This window comes from Balaenoptera acutorostrata, chromosome 7 (assembly GCF_949987535.1).
Source record: "Balaenoptera acutorostrata chromosome 7, mBalAcu1.1, whole genome shotgun sequence".
Classification (NCBI taxonomy): domain Eukaryota; kingdom Metazoa; phylum Chordata; class Mammalia; order Artiodactyla; family Balaenopteridae; genus Balaenoptera; species Balaenoptera acutorostrata.
Window position 1 is genome coordinate 193386 of NC_080070.1, and position 15006 is coordinate 208391.

Genomic DNA, 15006 nt, shown 5'->3' on the forward strand with positions numbered 1-15006 from the left:
TGTGTTGTTTCTGAGCTTTGCGGGGGGGTGCATACGAGGGGCCGGCTTCTCCATGAAGGCACAAGAAGCAGGGCGTGGGTTTCCTTGGCCCAGTGAGTCAGGGAACAGCTGTGCTGAGCTGGCCTTAGGGGCTGGGAGCACAGAAGGCTTCCTGCCGGGTCGTCCACCCTGCAGCACACACGGTGGGACGGACAGGAGACCCTGAGCAGGAGCCAGACACACAGGCGCCCAGCGCAGACGAGGGGCCGTGGCTCCAGGCAGGGAGAGGATAGAAACACCTGCCGCACGTGGGCACCCGTAACCCTCAGAGAGCGTCCTCCAGGGCGTCCCTTCCCGCCGGGAACGCACTTTCTCCTTCACGGGAATCATCTCCTTTCCTGGACCAACTCTCTGGGTTCTCAGCCCCACCCCCTCCTTCCGGGGCTTGCTCTGCACACAGGCCCTGGAAACCCAGATGTTCGAGGAGAAATAGACCTGTTTTTTATAAAAAGTTGTAGGTGGGAAATTGGGGGTCTCTCCACACATCGGTGCATGTTGTCATGGCAACCAGCACGTTGCTCTGCTGTCCGCATGCGGGTGAGCCCTGGGGCCCACGTGAGGTCCCCCTGAGCCGGGCTAGGACAGGGGATGTGAACAGGCGGGTGGGAGGCTCTACCTCTGTGGGAGGGGAGAGCCGGGGGGCTGGGCAGAGTTCCGAGAGCAGGTCTTTGCAAGGGACAGTATCAAACCATCAGGTGGAGGAGGGCCAGGTTCCAGGACTCGGAGATTTATTCTGACGAATTGGAACCTTAGGGCATCATGGATGCCTTCAAGTATTAGTGTTCCCTCAGCTGGGGAGAAGGCGCCTATGCTCTGCGTCCAACAAAGACACGGCCAGGAGCCCGTGCCCTCAGCCAGGCAGCCCAGTTCTGAGTTCTGCCCCCCCTCCTCTCCAGAAGCCACCTGGCCAGTCCCCAGAGGGCTGCGAGGGTCCTGGCCCGCCCCTGACTCGGAGCCTGAAACGGCCCGCGGTGGGAGCACATCCGGTGGACCGGCCGCAACCTGGAGCCTGCCCATCACCCCTGCCTCGGCCCAAGCCAGGACCCTCCTGGCAGGGTCTGAGCCCAGGTGGCCATGCTCAGGGCCAGACGTGTGACTGTGGCCTTTTCAGGACAGTCACACTCAAACATGCACTTAGGGCCCGAGGACAGGAGTGTGCAATCAGCTCTAGGGAGCTGGGGTGGGGCTGCCTACGCTGCCGTGCTGAGGCCCCAACACTGCAGCTAAACTGGGGCCACGGAGGGGAGCGGCATGGGGATTGCGGGGGTCCTCACAGCAGGCGACCAGACTTCTGAGTCCTAGGCTGTGCCCCACTTTTGCTCTCAGGTCCCTCTCTCACCTCCATGCCTCCCCTCACTTCCCTGCCCTCTCCCTCATCCCCCAGATCCTTCCCTCACCCCCGACCCCTCTCCCTCACCTCCCACACCCTTCTCCCTGAGCTCCTTGGCCCCGCTCTCACCCCTTTGTCCATCTCTCTCCCCCGACCCCTCTCTCACCTCCATGACCCGTCCCTCACCTCCCTGCCCCTCTCTCATCTCACCTCCCTGACCCCTCCATCACCTCCCTGACCCCTCTCTCATCTCACCTCCCTGACCCCTCTCTCACCTCCATGACCCATCCCTCACGTCCCTGCCCCTCTCTCATCTCACCTCCCTGACCCCTCTCTCACCTCCATGACCCATCCCTCACGTCCCTGCCCCTCTCTCATCTCACCTCCCTGACCCCTCTCTCACCTCCATGACCCATCCCTCACGTCCCTGCCCCTCTCTCATCTCACCTCCCTGACCCCTCCATCACCTACCTGACCCCTCTCTCACCTCCCTGACCCCTCTCTCACCTCCCTGACCCCTCTCTCATCTCACCTCCCTGACCCCTCCATCACCTCCCTGACCCCTCTCTCACCTCCATGACCCCCGTCTCACCTCCCCAGCCCCTCTCTTTACTTTACCATCTCAGGCATTTCCTGGAAGCCCACCTTCCACTTTTGCCTAAGGTTTCACTGAGGAGTGTGAAGCCAGGCAAGATGACAACCCTGTGGGCGAATCTCGACTTCATAGGATGAGGTTTATTTAAATGTCTTCTTTAGTGTTTGCCGTATAATAAGTGAGGAATGGCCAGCTCAGCACCCACTCCTTGCCCTTGCACAGAGCTTAGGGTACAGGTCCCGAGAGCAGGTAGGTAGCAGGTGTGATGTGCAGGTGAGGAGCTGACTGCCCAGGTCTGAAACGGGCACCTCGCTTGTAATCTGTGTAGCTTTGGGCGGGTGACCCAGCTTCTTTAAGCCTCAGGTTTCTCATCTATAAAATGGGATCATGAAAGGGCCTCCTCTCGTAGCTGTCAGGATTGCATGAGTTAAATACGGAAGAGCTGGGAGGAGCCGGTGGGCCCCACGCTGCCAACACCACTGTTGTTCTTGTTCTTTCTTGTTCCCGACTCTGACGGGCAGGTCATTCTCTTCTGTGGGCCTCAGTCTCCCATCTGTAAGGTGGGGCAGGGAAGCCAGACCTCAGCAACCTCGCCCCTTTCAGGGCTCTGTCTTGCCCACAGCACTGCAGTCCCTGTGCCCGAGCTGCCCTCAGGCCCCCCAGGAGCTGGAGCAGGAGGTTTCGGGTCTGGAATCAGAGAACCCAGGGGATGGTGGTGTTGGAGTGAGGCTGGGCCAGGCGAGCCCAGGTGATGTTTTCCAGGGGCTTTGCTGAAACCAACCCAACGCACTTCCTCTCCAGTGGATTGGGGTCTGGACTCCCCCAGCCTCTCTCCCCACGGGGAGCAGAGTGGCTTATGCTTATCTTATCTCCTCCCCAGTGTGGACCCACTGTGCTCTTCATCCCACCTGATTCATCAGTCAGAGCAGGTGAACAGGTGGGCTGCCCTGGGGTAGAAGAAATGAGGGATTTTTAATCACAAAACTCAGTTGTCACTGACCCTCAGAGCCTCACTTTTCCATCTATAAAATGGGAACAGTGATGCCACCAAGTGTGCAAATAAAAAGAGATGGTGTGAGGAAACGTTTGCTATTCCGAAAGCCCTGGGCCTGTGGTCGCAGCAGGAAGCGGAGACAGGGCCAAAGTCGCCGCGCCAGCCTGGGTCCGAGCTCCCGAAGCCCACCCAGCAGGTCCGTCCCCTTCCCCTCACCACCCTCTGTGTCATCTGCTAAAGACGCCTCTTCCTGTGCAGGGGACCCTGCATTGCTGAGTCTGACGTGCAAGTTAGGTTCTTAGGAGCAAACAGTGGGGTTGTAAAGTCAAAGCTGCCTTTATCTCACGCCATGCAAATCTGACGTCCACGGTCTTTCCTGCAACCACGGTGACCAGTGGTGCCTGTCCTGGCTGGTCTGGTCACTGTGCCTCGGGGCAGCGAGGTGAGGACTGGCCCAGGGGAGCGGGAAAGCGCAGGGCAGAGCAGGGCAGAGCGGCCAGGGTCTGCCTACGACGCCTCCCATTGGACAGAACAGCCTGTTGGCTTCCGCCCCGCTCCGTAGTGAATAGAGCACACACACCTGCACCTCTATCCCGTCATAACCGCCCCCGACCCCGCGCGCGTGCTTTGGCGCAGAATCCACTCCCTCCAGCCGCCGAGGCCCCGGGGCTGCAGGGGCCGCTGCCCAGGCTTCGTGGGTGAGGAGGCCAAGGAGGGGGACGCACCCTGAGCAGCAGCTGCCCCGGGTTCAGGCCCGGGCCCCTCGCCGGCCCCGAGGGAGAAGAAGCCCCTCAAGCCGGCGTAGGTGCAGGCGGGGGCCCTGGCCACCCAGGCCAGTCCTGACGCGCAGATCAGACACCTGGCCTTTACCTTCCAGGAAACATAAGCAAGAACTGCACCAGTGACGGGTGGTCAGAGACGTTCCCGGATTTCATGGATGCGTGCGGCTACAGTGACCCCGAGGATGAAAGCAAGGTAAGGGCTGCGTGGGCCTCCCTTTCTGGTCGTTTTTCCGAGGTGCCTGGTAAACCGTGACCATTTGCTGCTCCAAGCCTCACTCGGGTGTTCTTCCACTTCTGGCCAAATCCCGCCAGGTCCCTGGTTTCAGTTCAGCTGCCCAGCCTTTGGAATTATGTGCTGGTTCCGTAATTTTGGAGCTGGGAAAGGCTGGTTTTCTCCACCTGCTATGGTGTATCTGGAAGGTGACGCCAAGAGTGGCTCTACCTGCCAAACTGAGCTTAGCCAGTGTCCCTTCTGCCATGAGGGTTTCTTTGTTCCCTTTAAGGTGTTGCCACCCGTGGGCTGTCGAGAAGCCATGCAGTTTTCTTAGCTCTGAGCCAGCAGCGGGGAGGGAACCAAACTCGGAGCATCTCTGCAGACTTAGAGCCCGTGTCGCTGGTGTGGGCTGCCCAGGCTCGGCTGGCCGCTGGTGCCTCTGTCAGGCCGTGGTGGGGACTCAGCGAGGGGCAGGCGTAGTGTGAGGAGAGCCTTTCTCCGGGAACGCAGTCCTTTAAGCGGCGAGCACCCTCAGCCCGGCACCCACACCCGGCCGTGCCCGTGGTGGGGTCTGTTTTGTTTGCCACCAGAAAGCCAGGTCAGTGTCTCCCCTTGAAACCCATTGCTCGCCCTGTGACCCCGTGTGGACAGGTTAGGGCCTTGGGAGCCGGGAGCCGGGCTGTTTCAGACCTGCTCCCTGACGACGGGTGTGAGGCCATGGGGAGTGCCTGCCCCCCACACCTGAGCCCACGCGGTGCGGGCAGACCGTGTCTGTGCTGCCGAGGCCCGCCTCCTGCCCCCCGCCCGTGCCACCTCACCTCCGCTGTCCCTCGGTCCTGCCCCCAAGTGAGGCCCTCAGGAATGCGGCTGTCCCATCACTTTTCCTGGGTAACGAGGGGCTTTCTTTGCTCTCCTCACTAAGAGTTACAATTTAAAGCCGATTCTTTCCCTACCAAATTAGTAAACCCTAGGAAAGGAAGTTCCTTGTATTTTAGCCGGTATCCCTCTAACTGGATGACAAGTGACCTGTGACCGGTGGTCAGTGAGGGTAACCGTGGTGGTGCGGCTCTGAGCCCTGCGTCGTGTGCTTCTTACTGATGGACGTGGTATATATTTAACGTACACGATGTGATGTTCTCACATGTATACAATATGAGATGATTCCCCAGTCCATCGCCTCACAGATTCCCTTTGCTTTTTTTTTTTAAATATAAATTTTATTTATTTATTTTTGGCTGCATTGGGTCATCGTTGCTGTGCGCAGGCTTCCTCTAGTTGCGGCGAGCGGAGGCTACTCTTCGTTGCAGTGCACAGGCTTCTCATTGCGGTGGCTTCTCTTGTTGCAGAGCACAGGCTCTAGGTGCGAGGTCTTCAGTAGTTGTGGCGCACAGGCTTAGTTGCTCCGCGGCATGTGGTATCTTCCTGGGGATCGAACCCGTGCCCCCTGCATTGGCAGGCGGATCCTTAACCACTGCGCCACCAGGGAGGCCCCTCCCTTTGCTTTTGGTGAGACACAGAACCTATTCATCTTATCACTGCAGGTTTGTGCTTGCTGACCGATGCCCCCCCATTTGCCCACCCTTCATCTCATTTAGTCTGGGTGACAACCCACTTTACAGATGGAGAAACTGAGGTTTAGAGAAATGATGTGACATGGCCAAGGGCCCCGCCATTCTGACTAGAGCCAGCCCCTTTGACCCCCTCCTCAGGGGCCGCTCCCAGGCCCCCCGCTCTCCCTACACAGGTGGAAGCAGCAGCAATGGGCCTGGACACACCTGGGCGGGCAGCCAGGCCAGGGCTGTGCTGACCCTTCCCAGCCATTGTCCCTCCCCACCCCCCCCCCCCCCGTGGACTTGTGCCCCTGGGGCATTCTGCACGAATCCCTTTTGTTCTACGGGATCCCACAGAGAAGGCCCAGCCTTTCCCCATGGGCGTGGCCAAGAGGCAGGTCTCACGTGGCCCCCATGACAGCAGCACAAATGGTGAAGCCCCCCCAACGCTGGGCCCGAGGCTTGGGCAGCGTTTAGCCTCCTCCGCCGTCAGCCGTTCCCCTCCCTGCTCCCTGGAGCATGGGCGTAAATGCCACTGCCCACACGCTTGCCGGTGGGCGGGTGCACAGCCAGGTCAGAGGCCACTCGTGGAATCAGGGTCCGAGCACGTTTTCATGGGACAGTGAGGGGATCTCAGGTTCCAGACTCGTAGGAAACTGCTGTTCAGCTACTTAAATGTGTCCAAACCAGGAAGTCGTCTTATTGGTGTCTAAGAATAAGACCTTAAATCGTGTAGAATTTAACCCCAGTTTCAGGGCTGTTTCCATAGAGAAAAGCGTCCCAGGCCTCGTTCTGAAGACCCTGAACTCTGACCAGGGGTGATGACAGCCCGCACGATGGCCGGGACCCTGTCACATCCCAGGGCCCTGCCAGGTGGCCCTGCGGGACGGGGGCAGCGGCTGGAGAGTGTCCAGACTTCTGTAGGGGTGGATGGGGTGGGGTCCCGGCAGCCGCCTTCCATCACCCACGTCTCCCTTCCACCTCGGCAGCCAGCCCAGCATTCGTACCTCCGAGGCCTCAGGACACACGTCAGGGCGAAGAACACAGCGTCCTGAGGCCTCGCCAGCAGCATTTATCCAGAGCCTGTGCTTGTTCCACAAGTAAACATTTCCCGGGAACCGCGACGTTCCGACTCTGTCCTCGGGTTACAGAGAGCCCAAGGTGGTTGTAAAGGGCATCGTCGTGGGAACTATGTCAGCTTGGAGCCCATTGAGGACAGAGCACCTGTGATTTCCTAATGCTTTTCTGTCCGGTGCGAAGAGCTATTTTTGTTCTCAAACATTTCAGAGATTCTGCAGTTATCATGAATGCATATTCCCTGCTAATGGATTAGAAACTCAAAATATTTTAATGTGCGAAGGCGAAGAAAATAATGGCACAAGACCAAAATGAATAATTTTCTTCCTGATTGCAGCTTCCACTGCTCTCACACTTCGAATTCTCGGTCGTTTAAGGAGTCGCTTGGAAGATGAAAACCGCAGCACACTGAGCTGCCCAGAGCGAGGCCGGGACGGGCCTTCCCCGGGTGGAGGGAGGGGGCGGCCCCTCGATCCACGGGGACTCCTGCTTCCACGCCACTCTTCATCTCATCAGCCACTCTCTTTCTTCCCAGTTTTACGATTTTAATTGGATTTCCTGTGCTCGTGCAGCCAAACTCTGCCCTGGGTGCTGTGTGTGCAACCTTTGTTGGTTTCAAAATTAATTAAATTCAAGGGAAAAAATTAGCTTCCACAAAAGCCACATACAGTGAGGGAATTGAGAGACAAAGCAGTCGGGAATGGCAGTCCCGTGAAGGAAAAAAGAGTTTGAAGACCCCAGAGGACCCCTTGGACGACGCGGGAGCCGTGATTGCGAAGCTCTCCTCGTTTGGACCAGGGAAGCCCGCAGAGTCGTGGCGGGGTGGCAGTGGCCCGGGCCTGCGTGTCCTGGTGCAGTGAAACCCTGAGGCCAGCCAGGCTCGGCTCGGGACGCCCCGTCACCGCATCCCGCTTTCCATAAAGCAGGGCCTCCCCAGTCTGTGTCCCTCTCCCAGCAAAACCTGCCTCGGGTGTGCGCATCTTCGTCTTAGGCCTTTCTTCTTTCAATCCTTGGATAAAGGGTTTAATCCCATTAAGAGGCTTTCAGGACCCCCCTGCCAACCCCAGACCCACGGGGGCCACACCGGCATCTCCCCTCCCCCTTTTCCCTTGTCCCAGCCTGCTGAAGCCTGTGGGGAGAGCAGGCCAGCCGGAGACCACGAGCCCCTCTCACTGCCCCCACCCTTACCGTGGGAGCCTAGGGTCTCCCGAGCCAAGGAGGTTGTCCTGGCATCAAGGTCTCAGCCTCAGGCGGGCGGTCGTTCCACCTGGTGTCGTCTGCCTGGTCACCTGCCCCCTCAGGCCCCCTGACCCATCATGCCCCAGACCCGGGGGCTCTCCTGACCCGGTGGCTCGTGCTGCAGCCCGTCGGGTGGACCCTGGTGTCCTGACTTCCTTCCTCCGCCGACGGCTGTCTGGAGGCTTCTGGTCAGAGCGCTCCCTGGCCAGCGTCCCTGCCTCAGTGTCCCACCCGCTGCCCAGTGTTCCCGCCTCTCTGATCTCCCAGGGATGCTGAGAGCTGACAAAACATGAAAAGTGCCAGAAATGAGCACCCATGACAAGTCTCGTGGGCCCAGGGTGGTCTCCTTTTCCCTTTATTGGGAGTCTCCCAGATGAATCTAGAAGGACCCCAGGGCTGTCCCCCCTCCGTGGCCACCACCCGCGACTCAGTCACCACATAAGAGTCTGCGCCCGGCCTGCCGCCCCGCCGCCCTGCCGAAGGACAGCAGCGTCAGTGGCATGCGGCACCCTGTGCTGGGCGGACACACCAGGCAAAGCAGCCCATACGTCTCCTGCATTATATATCTGCTACTATAGTTCTTAAATACAGAGCACTTCTGCTAAATTTAGCCAAGAGAACTGTTTGGCATTTCAACCTTCCCATGCTTCGAGTGAACACATTTCTTCCATGTTATGCCATATTCCTAAAAATATTTTTGCAGTCTCTTCTTAGCTTTCAGACCATTGCAGTAAGTCTTTCCCACTGCCCACTAATGTCATCTCCCCAAGGGTCCCAATCCCTGGCGTGCTCAGTCCTTCCATGTCAGGCGCCCTCGACCTCTCACTCCCAGGCCCTGCAGGACCCCCGATGTCCCCGTGTCAGAGGATGGTGGGCAGGGACATGCTGAGCAGCCTGCGGGAGGTGGAAGCCAGGACTGGACCAGGAGTGGAGCACCCGGGGGTGCAGGAGGGCCTCACACTCACTTCCGGTACGGTGGCCGATTGTGTTCCGCTTCTGGACAAGCACCCAGGGGGTGGCTTCGCTTCATTTTGCATCAAAGGGCGGGAAGGAGCTGCGCCGTGGTTTTCAGGGACACGTGAGGGCCACGCTCCCTCCTGGACCACTCATCAAACGATGGGGAAAATCCGTTTTCCTCTGACCCGTCCCCGCCAACAAAGGAGTGCTCCCCATGGTGACTGAACAGGGGCGGGTTGGGTCAGCGGCAGCAAGGCAGGCAGGGCGGGACCTGGGGGGTCAGGACGGGGAAGCGGTACCAGCGGGGCTGGACGGCAGCCGTAACCAGCGCTACACACCACGCCGCCCGCTGACGGTCCAGGCAGAGATCTGACCGCCGGCAGGAGCGTGATCCGAAGATTCGCGAGACAGACACGATTACTAGCCAGTTTCAACTGAACCTGTAAGCGTGATGCTTAACACTTGCCCGAGAAAGGAGTGAGTCTTTCCAAGGCCAAAGGAGAAACAGGGTGAGGCAGAGGAGGTTAGCCAGGAAATCTACAGAAACAGGGTGGGTGCCTGGCTCCGGGAGGTTCTCCTACAAGAAAGGAGATGAGGGTACAGAAATTAGGGGGGAATAATAGAGAAAAGCTCAGGAGCGCGTAGGAAGCAATACAGGTGTCCAGGGAAATACAGAGAAACAACCCGTCTTCAGGGAAGGAGACGCAGCGTGCCTGCGAGGCAGGCAGCCCCAGCCTTGCAGGGGTGAGGGGGCCGAGCCACGAGCCCACCCCACTGCGGACACCAGGCCATTTCTGTAAGACAACCATGGGGACCAGCTGTGTCCACAGGGCTGGGGCATCAGGCAGGACTCGGGGCTGGGGCCCCGGCAGAGGGCTGGGGGCCCCAGGCCGGTCTCAGCCAGAAACAGGTCTCTGAGGGAGGGTCCGATCTCCCTGATGTCCCCCTCTTCACTGGGCTTGTACATGACAGCCTTGCCTGGGGGAAACAGACATTTGGGGCCCAGGCAGCTGGCAGTCGGCAAAGCTGGGCGCACCGGCCATCCCAGCCAGGCCCTCGTGGTGGGGACGGGAGGGAAGGCACCGTTTCTGGGGCAGGTTGGGGGCAACCAGGACATTCACTGGACAATCCGGTAAGTTTCTCCATGTGACGTGCAAGTTCAGGACTAAAAGTTTGTGGTCCTAAGAGATAATTGAAGAAAATATGGAAATTAGCAATATTTGTTTTACTGGGTACTCGCAATCTCTGTTAAAGACCTAGAGAAAAGAAGACAGAGTTTTGGAAAGGTTCACCTACCAGTTGTCAAGTTGACATCACCTGTCTCATGGGTGTGATGTGGGGAATTCGAGCGGCTGGACATGGGCCTGGAGAGGCCACAAGCCAGGAAATGTGCTGATGAAGGACCAACAGTGGCCTCGTTACTGCGGGTTCCCTTTAACAGTTTGGCTATATTTTCTACTTTCTCAAAAATCAGCAGATACTTTACTCTTGTATTCAAATAAAATCAAATTTTAGGTCCCCCCAAAACACTTAAGTTTATGCTGTTGGACAAATCATTTCTCAGTGACATTTGCTTCCCACCAGGGACCCTGACAGGACAGCGAGGAGACTTCCCTCTGTCGTGCGTTTCCTGAAACCTGCTTTGAGGCGATTTAGTTGCCGGGATGGTGCAGGGGAGCCGACTGGCCGGGGACGCCCTGCGGCCTCCGCGATCTGTGCGCGGGTGTGCGGCGGGCGTGAAGGCGGACGCGGCGCCTGGGCTGCACACGTGCACCCCCTCAGCTAGTGAGCCGCGAGGCTGTCTTTCCTAAAGGAGGTCGTGCTGTGCTGTACCCTCGGCACCGGCGCCAGACCTGGGAGATTCCAAGTTTTACACGGTGTCATCTAACCCGCTGGCTCGGTCCCAGGACGGTTCTCGGGGCACGTCTACCAGCAGAGGCGGCCCTGGCGCGCGTGACCCAGCCTCTTCCCACCCCTCGGCCTTTCTCTGTCTTTCACGTGTCGTGTTTGAAGAACACCGGCCTCGACCTCACAGACCTCACAGGCTCTCTGAGGGGTTTGTCTGATGTTTCTAGAATCACATGCGGGTTATCTGCCCAAGGTGAGGACGCTTGGTAGCAAAACAAAGGCTCCCGATCCCTCTGTCGGTTGCCTTTTCTTTGTCATAAACTCTGTGCTGTAAATAGGTCTCAGTGGGAGAAACTGCTCCAGAATATCTGTGGATGTTTCTTTGCCTCAGAAACGTCGTATTTGGGTTTTTAAAAGAAAATCTGTTTTCCTCTAACACGTTCACACCAACAAAGGAGTGTTCCCCGTAGTGACTGAAAATAGGGGCTCTTTGCCAGCCAGTCACACCGTCCTGGCGACACAGACGCGCACCCCCAGCGCCACCTCCTCTAGATGTCACCGCCGGGCCCCCGGCCGAGCCGCCAGGTCCCCTGCTCCCGGCTACACAGCAGTGCAGCGTCCATGGGAAGTCAGCCCTGTGGCGAGTGGGCATCAGTCATGGTGACCATCTGGACGCCCCCCTCTCCTGCCCCCCCACGAAGCATCAGACACCTTCCCGACGTCTCCACTCGTCCTCAGCAGAGAGGTGATCTCGGGGACAAGGAGAGCGATGTCACCTGTGTGTCACCCAGGCTGGTTGTGACGAGCGCCTGGTTGCTTCCGCCCGGGTCAGTGCTGTCCAGCGCCCTCTGACCTGAGAGCCCAGCGCCCCCCTGGGGTCAGTCCGCTTCCTCAGACGGCCCTGAGGGCCCCAGCGAGGCTGGAGGAGGCCCAGCGCGAAGCCGGCGTGCTTGCGTCTCCCCTTTGGGCTCCTGCAGTGCCTCTGACCACCCTCAGACTGAAGGGGGAGCCGCCGTCAGCAGGAGCTCTGCCTGTCCGCCTGTCCTTCCGTCCACCCGTCCCCTCCCCCTCCCCCGCAGCGCTGGTCAGGGCCGCGCAGGCAGCGGGTACCACGCCGAGCGTAGGGGTGGGGGGCTCCAGGTCCTCTGCGAAGCAGACTGTGTACAAAGGAGGCTTGACTCAGGAGGACTCGGGTCGTTGGACTTAATAACCTTGAAGATCTCTTTCGTCATAAAAATGGTTTTCATTGTGAAATCAAACCACTTAGGGGCATTTACTAAGAGTGTTTACAAGCTCTTTACATGGATTATCTCATTTAATCCCCCGACAAGCCCATGAGGTAATGCGCTGTTTTCAATCATCCTTTTATGGTTGAGGGGAACTAATCCACGGTCTCATCAGTGAACAGAATTTAACCTCGAGCCCCAGAGAGTCCCCAGGCTCCTGTTGGCTGTGGATTTTACTCTTGGTTGCGTTCGTGCAGCTGGATGATACACGGTCTGTGCTTTGGGGTGGAGCATCTTTTCATTTGCCCGTTTGCCATCCGGTCTGTTCTGTGGCGAGGTGCCTGTTAAGGCTTGTGGCCCATTTTTAGTTGGGTTGTTTGTTTTCTTATTGTTGAGCATTAAGAGTTCTTTGTATGTTTTGAATAACAATCCTTATCAGATGTACCTTTTGCAGATATTTTCTCCCAGTCTGTGACTTGTCTTCTCATCCTCTGAATTTCTTTCACAGGGCAGAATTTTTTAATTTTATTGAAGTCCGTCTTATCAATGATTTCTTTCACGAATAGTGGTGCCTTTGGTGTTGTATTTTAAAAAGCATCATCAACTCAAGGTCATCTAGGTTTTCTCCTATGTTATCTTCTAGGAGTTTCATAGTTTTGCAATTTACATTTAGGTCTATGACCCATTCTGAGTTATTTTTTGTAAAAGTGTAAGGTCTGTGTCTAGGTTGATTTTTTGCATGTGGATGTCCAGTTGTTCCAGCAACATGTGTTGAAAAGACTGTCTTTGCCCCACTGTATTACCTTTGCTTTTTTGTCAAAGAGCAGTGACTAGTTACATGGGTCTGTTTCTTTACTCTCTTCTGTTCGTTGACGTGCTTATCTGTCCTTTCGGCCACACCACTGTCTTCATTCCTGCAGCTTAAAAGTCAGTCTCATGACTCTGCTCTGGGAACCCCCAGCTGCTGCTGCCGCCTATCTCCCCACTGTCCTGGGGCAGCTGTTTGTCCTGTGTCCTCCCTTCTCTCGTGGACCCAAGGAGATGGTTGATTTTCCAGTCCTTTCAGAGTTCTACTCATTGTTAGGATGCAGTGGTGCTGTCCACACTCCTTACGTGCAGAACTGACCAATTCCTCTTAAAGGAAGAACGCTGAAACAGACAAGTAACGTCCCCCAGGGAGGGCGCCCTCCGAGGGAGGGGACACTGGGGTGCGGGTGGACTCTCAGCCCTGCGCCTTGGTGGCCTCGTGGTCTTAAGCTGACCTGTCACCCCGGACTCAGGTCCCCCATCTGTGTGAGGGGAACGTGGCAAAAATACTCCGTCTGCCCCTTCACAGGCCGTTGGGAGAAGTGAATGAATTAACTTTTGTGTTATATTTTGTAAATTACAAAGCACCCAGCGCTGTTAGGTTATCATTACAGTCTCCTAAGCAGAATAGGTGGGTCTTAAAAGATGTTTGCCAACGACTTTCAGGCAGAAAAATTCAACTCATAACATTGTTGCAAACGTGACGCTGAGCCTCCCTCACCCTGAATCTGAGATGGGAGTAGCTTTGATGACCTGCGTGCGCTTCGGACCACGTTCCCATGAAAACAGGCTGTCATTTCTGATGGTCTCTAACACATTTGCTTTAAAACAAAGAAGCCTCAGCCTTCCATTTTCAAGGTGAGAACGGGCACCTCCTCGCCCCCGAGACAGAGGCTGTCCCTGGGCTCTGGCGAAGGCTGCCGGTCCCCGGGCTCCGAGATCCTTCCGCAGCCCCGCTCCAAAGCCGCCACGAGAAGAGGCCCCGGACCGGCCACTCTACTCCGCGCGCTCTGCCCGCTCAGCCCTCTGCCTGCTGCCACACGGCACGTGGCGTGTGGGGGCCCCTGCAGCGCCTTCTCGGAGGAGCCCGAAGACCTGGCCGAGGAATCAGAGCTGCGGTGCTGCCCTGGGGAGCCAGGGAGCCGGGGAGAAGCAGAGCGAGTATCACCCGTGACTAACGTCTCCACGGGAGCCCAGACGACCCTGCCGCGCCGGCCGGCGACGTCGCCCGGGTCCCCAGCACCTGGTACATCTCCTCCGGGCCACCCGCCCATCCGTGCTGCCCTTCAGCTGCGAGGCGCCCCTGCCCTCTCCACCACCTGCCCTCCGGCCCCTGCTCACGCCTCGGCCACTCGCTCTGAGTTCAGAGCGAGAGACACGGGTCAGCATGCTTCGGGGTCTGTGTTGGTCTTATTTGCCCAGCAAGACCTCCATACCCCGGAGACAGGGGCTGTGCCTTCTGTTCAAGGGGGGCCCGTCCTTAGACAGATGCTGGGTAGCGGTGGTGGCTTCACTTGCATCCCCTCGGCCCTTCGTGCGAAGGTTAATCGTTACTAAAAGGCCTGGCAGAAGCCACTGTTTCCCAGACAGCGATGCACGTGGCATCAGCAGGTTCAGAAGAGAACACGCAGGGTGCTTCACCTCAGCCGAAGAGTGAGGCGACGGGCCAGGCGAGGTTCTAATCAGAAAGTTTCCTGAACCAGGGGCCTCTGGTCCAGCCAAGGGGCTTTCAACGTTTTTTAATTAAAATCCACAGTTGGAAATGCATTTCACACTGTGACCCAACACAGACATTTCACAAAGCCACATTTTCTGTGCTACCTTCTTTAAATGTTGGTTGTTACCTAGGAAATTGATTGCATGACCCACTACTGGGTTATAAATAGGGTTATCGTATAAAAGGTCGGCCAAACCTGGCCTCTCAAGAGAAAAAGGGGAGCTATTAATAGTCGCTCCGGGACAGCAGACATAAACCAGGCCTGGCCCAGGCAAACGGAGGCTTCAGTCGCCTAGTTATGACTCAGTGTTTGGAAACACTGGCCAGCCCGCAGTGTTCCTTGAGAAGGGCTATGCCGTGTAGCTCCAGGGCAATGTATGATTATGGAAAGTTAGAGCCGGAAGAGGACTTGCACGTCACCCGGTCCCACACACTTGCTGGGGACTAGGAAGCCGCCCTGGGTGACAGCCAGTGGGGAAGGGCCGCCATCTCCTCCCAGGCAGGACCCCCAACGGAAGGCTCAGAGCGGCGGGTCCTGTGCTTGCCCACCACAGGCCCCTCAGAAGCGCTGAGAAAGGGGAGCATTCCTGAACTGTTTTCCTCGCTGCCTGATCATGTGATGATGGCGACA

At 57.6% G+C, this 15006-nt stretch overlaps 1 protein-coding gene across 1 annotated transcript in view; it reads left to right on the forward strand.

Annotated features, from left to right (window-relative positions):
• The window catches only part of VIPR2 (vasoactive intestinal peptide receptor 2), a 70105-nt gene that overhangs the window by 25510 nt on the left and 29589 nt on the right, over positions 1 to 15006 (forward strand). The window contains exon 4 of the mRNA XM_057550567.1: positions 3836 to 3933. Within this exon, the coding sequence (XP_057406550.1) occupies positions 3836 to 3933 (98 nt within the window). The remainder of the gene's footprint in view (positions 1 to 3835; positions 3934 to 15006) is intronic.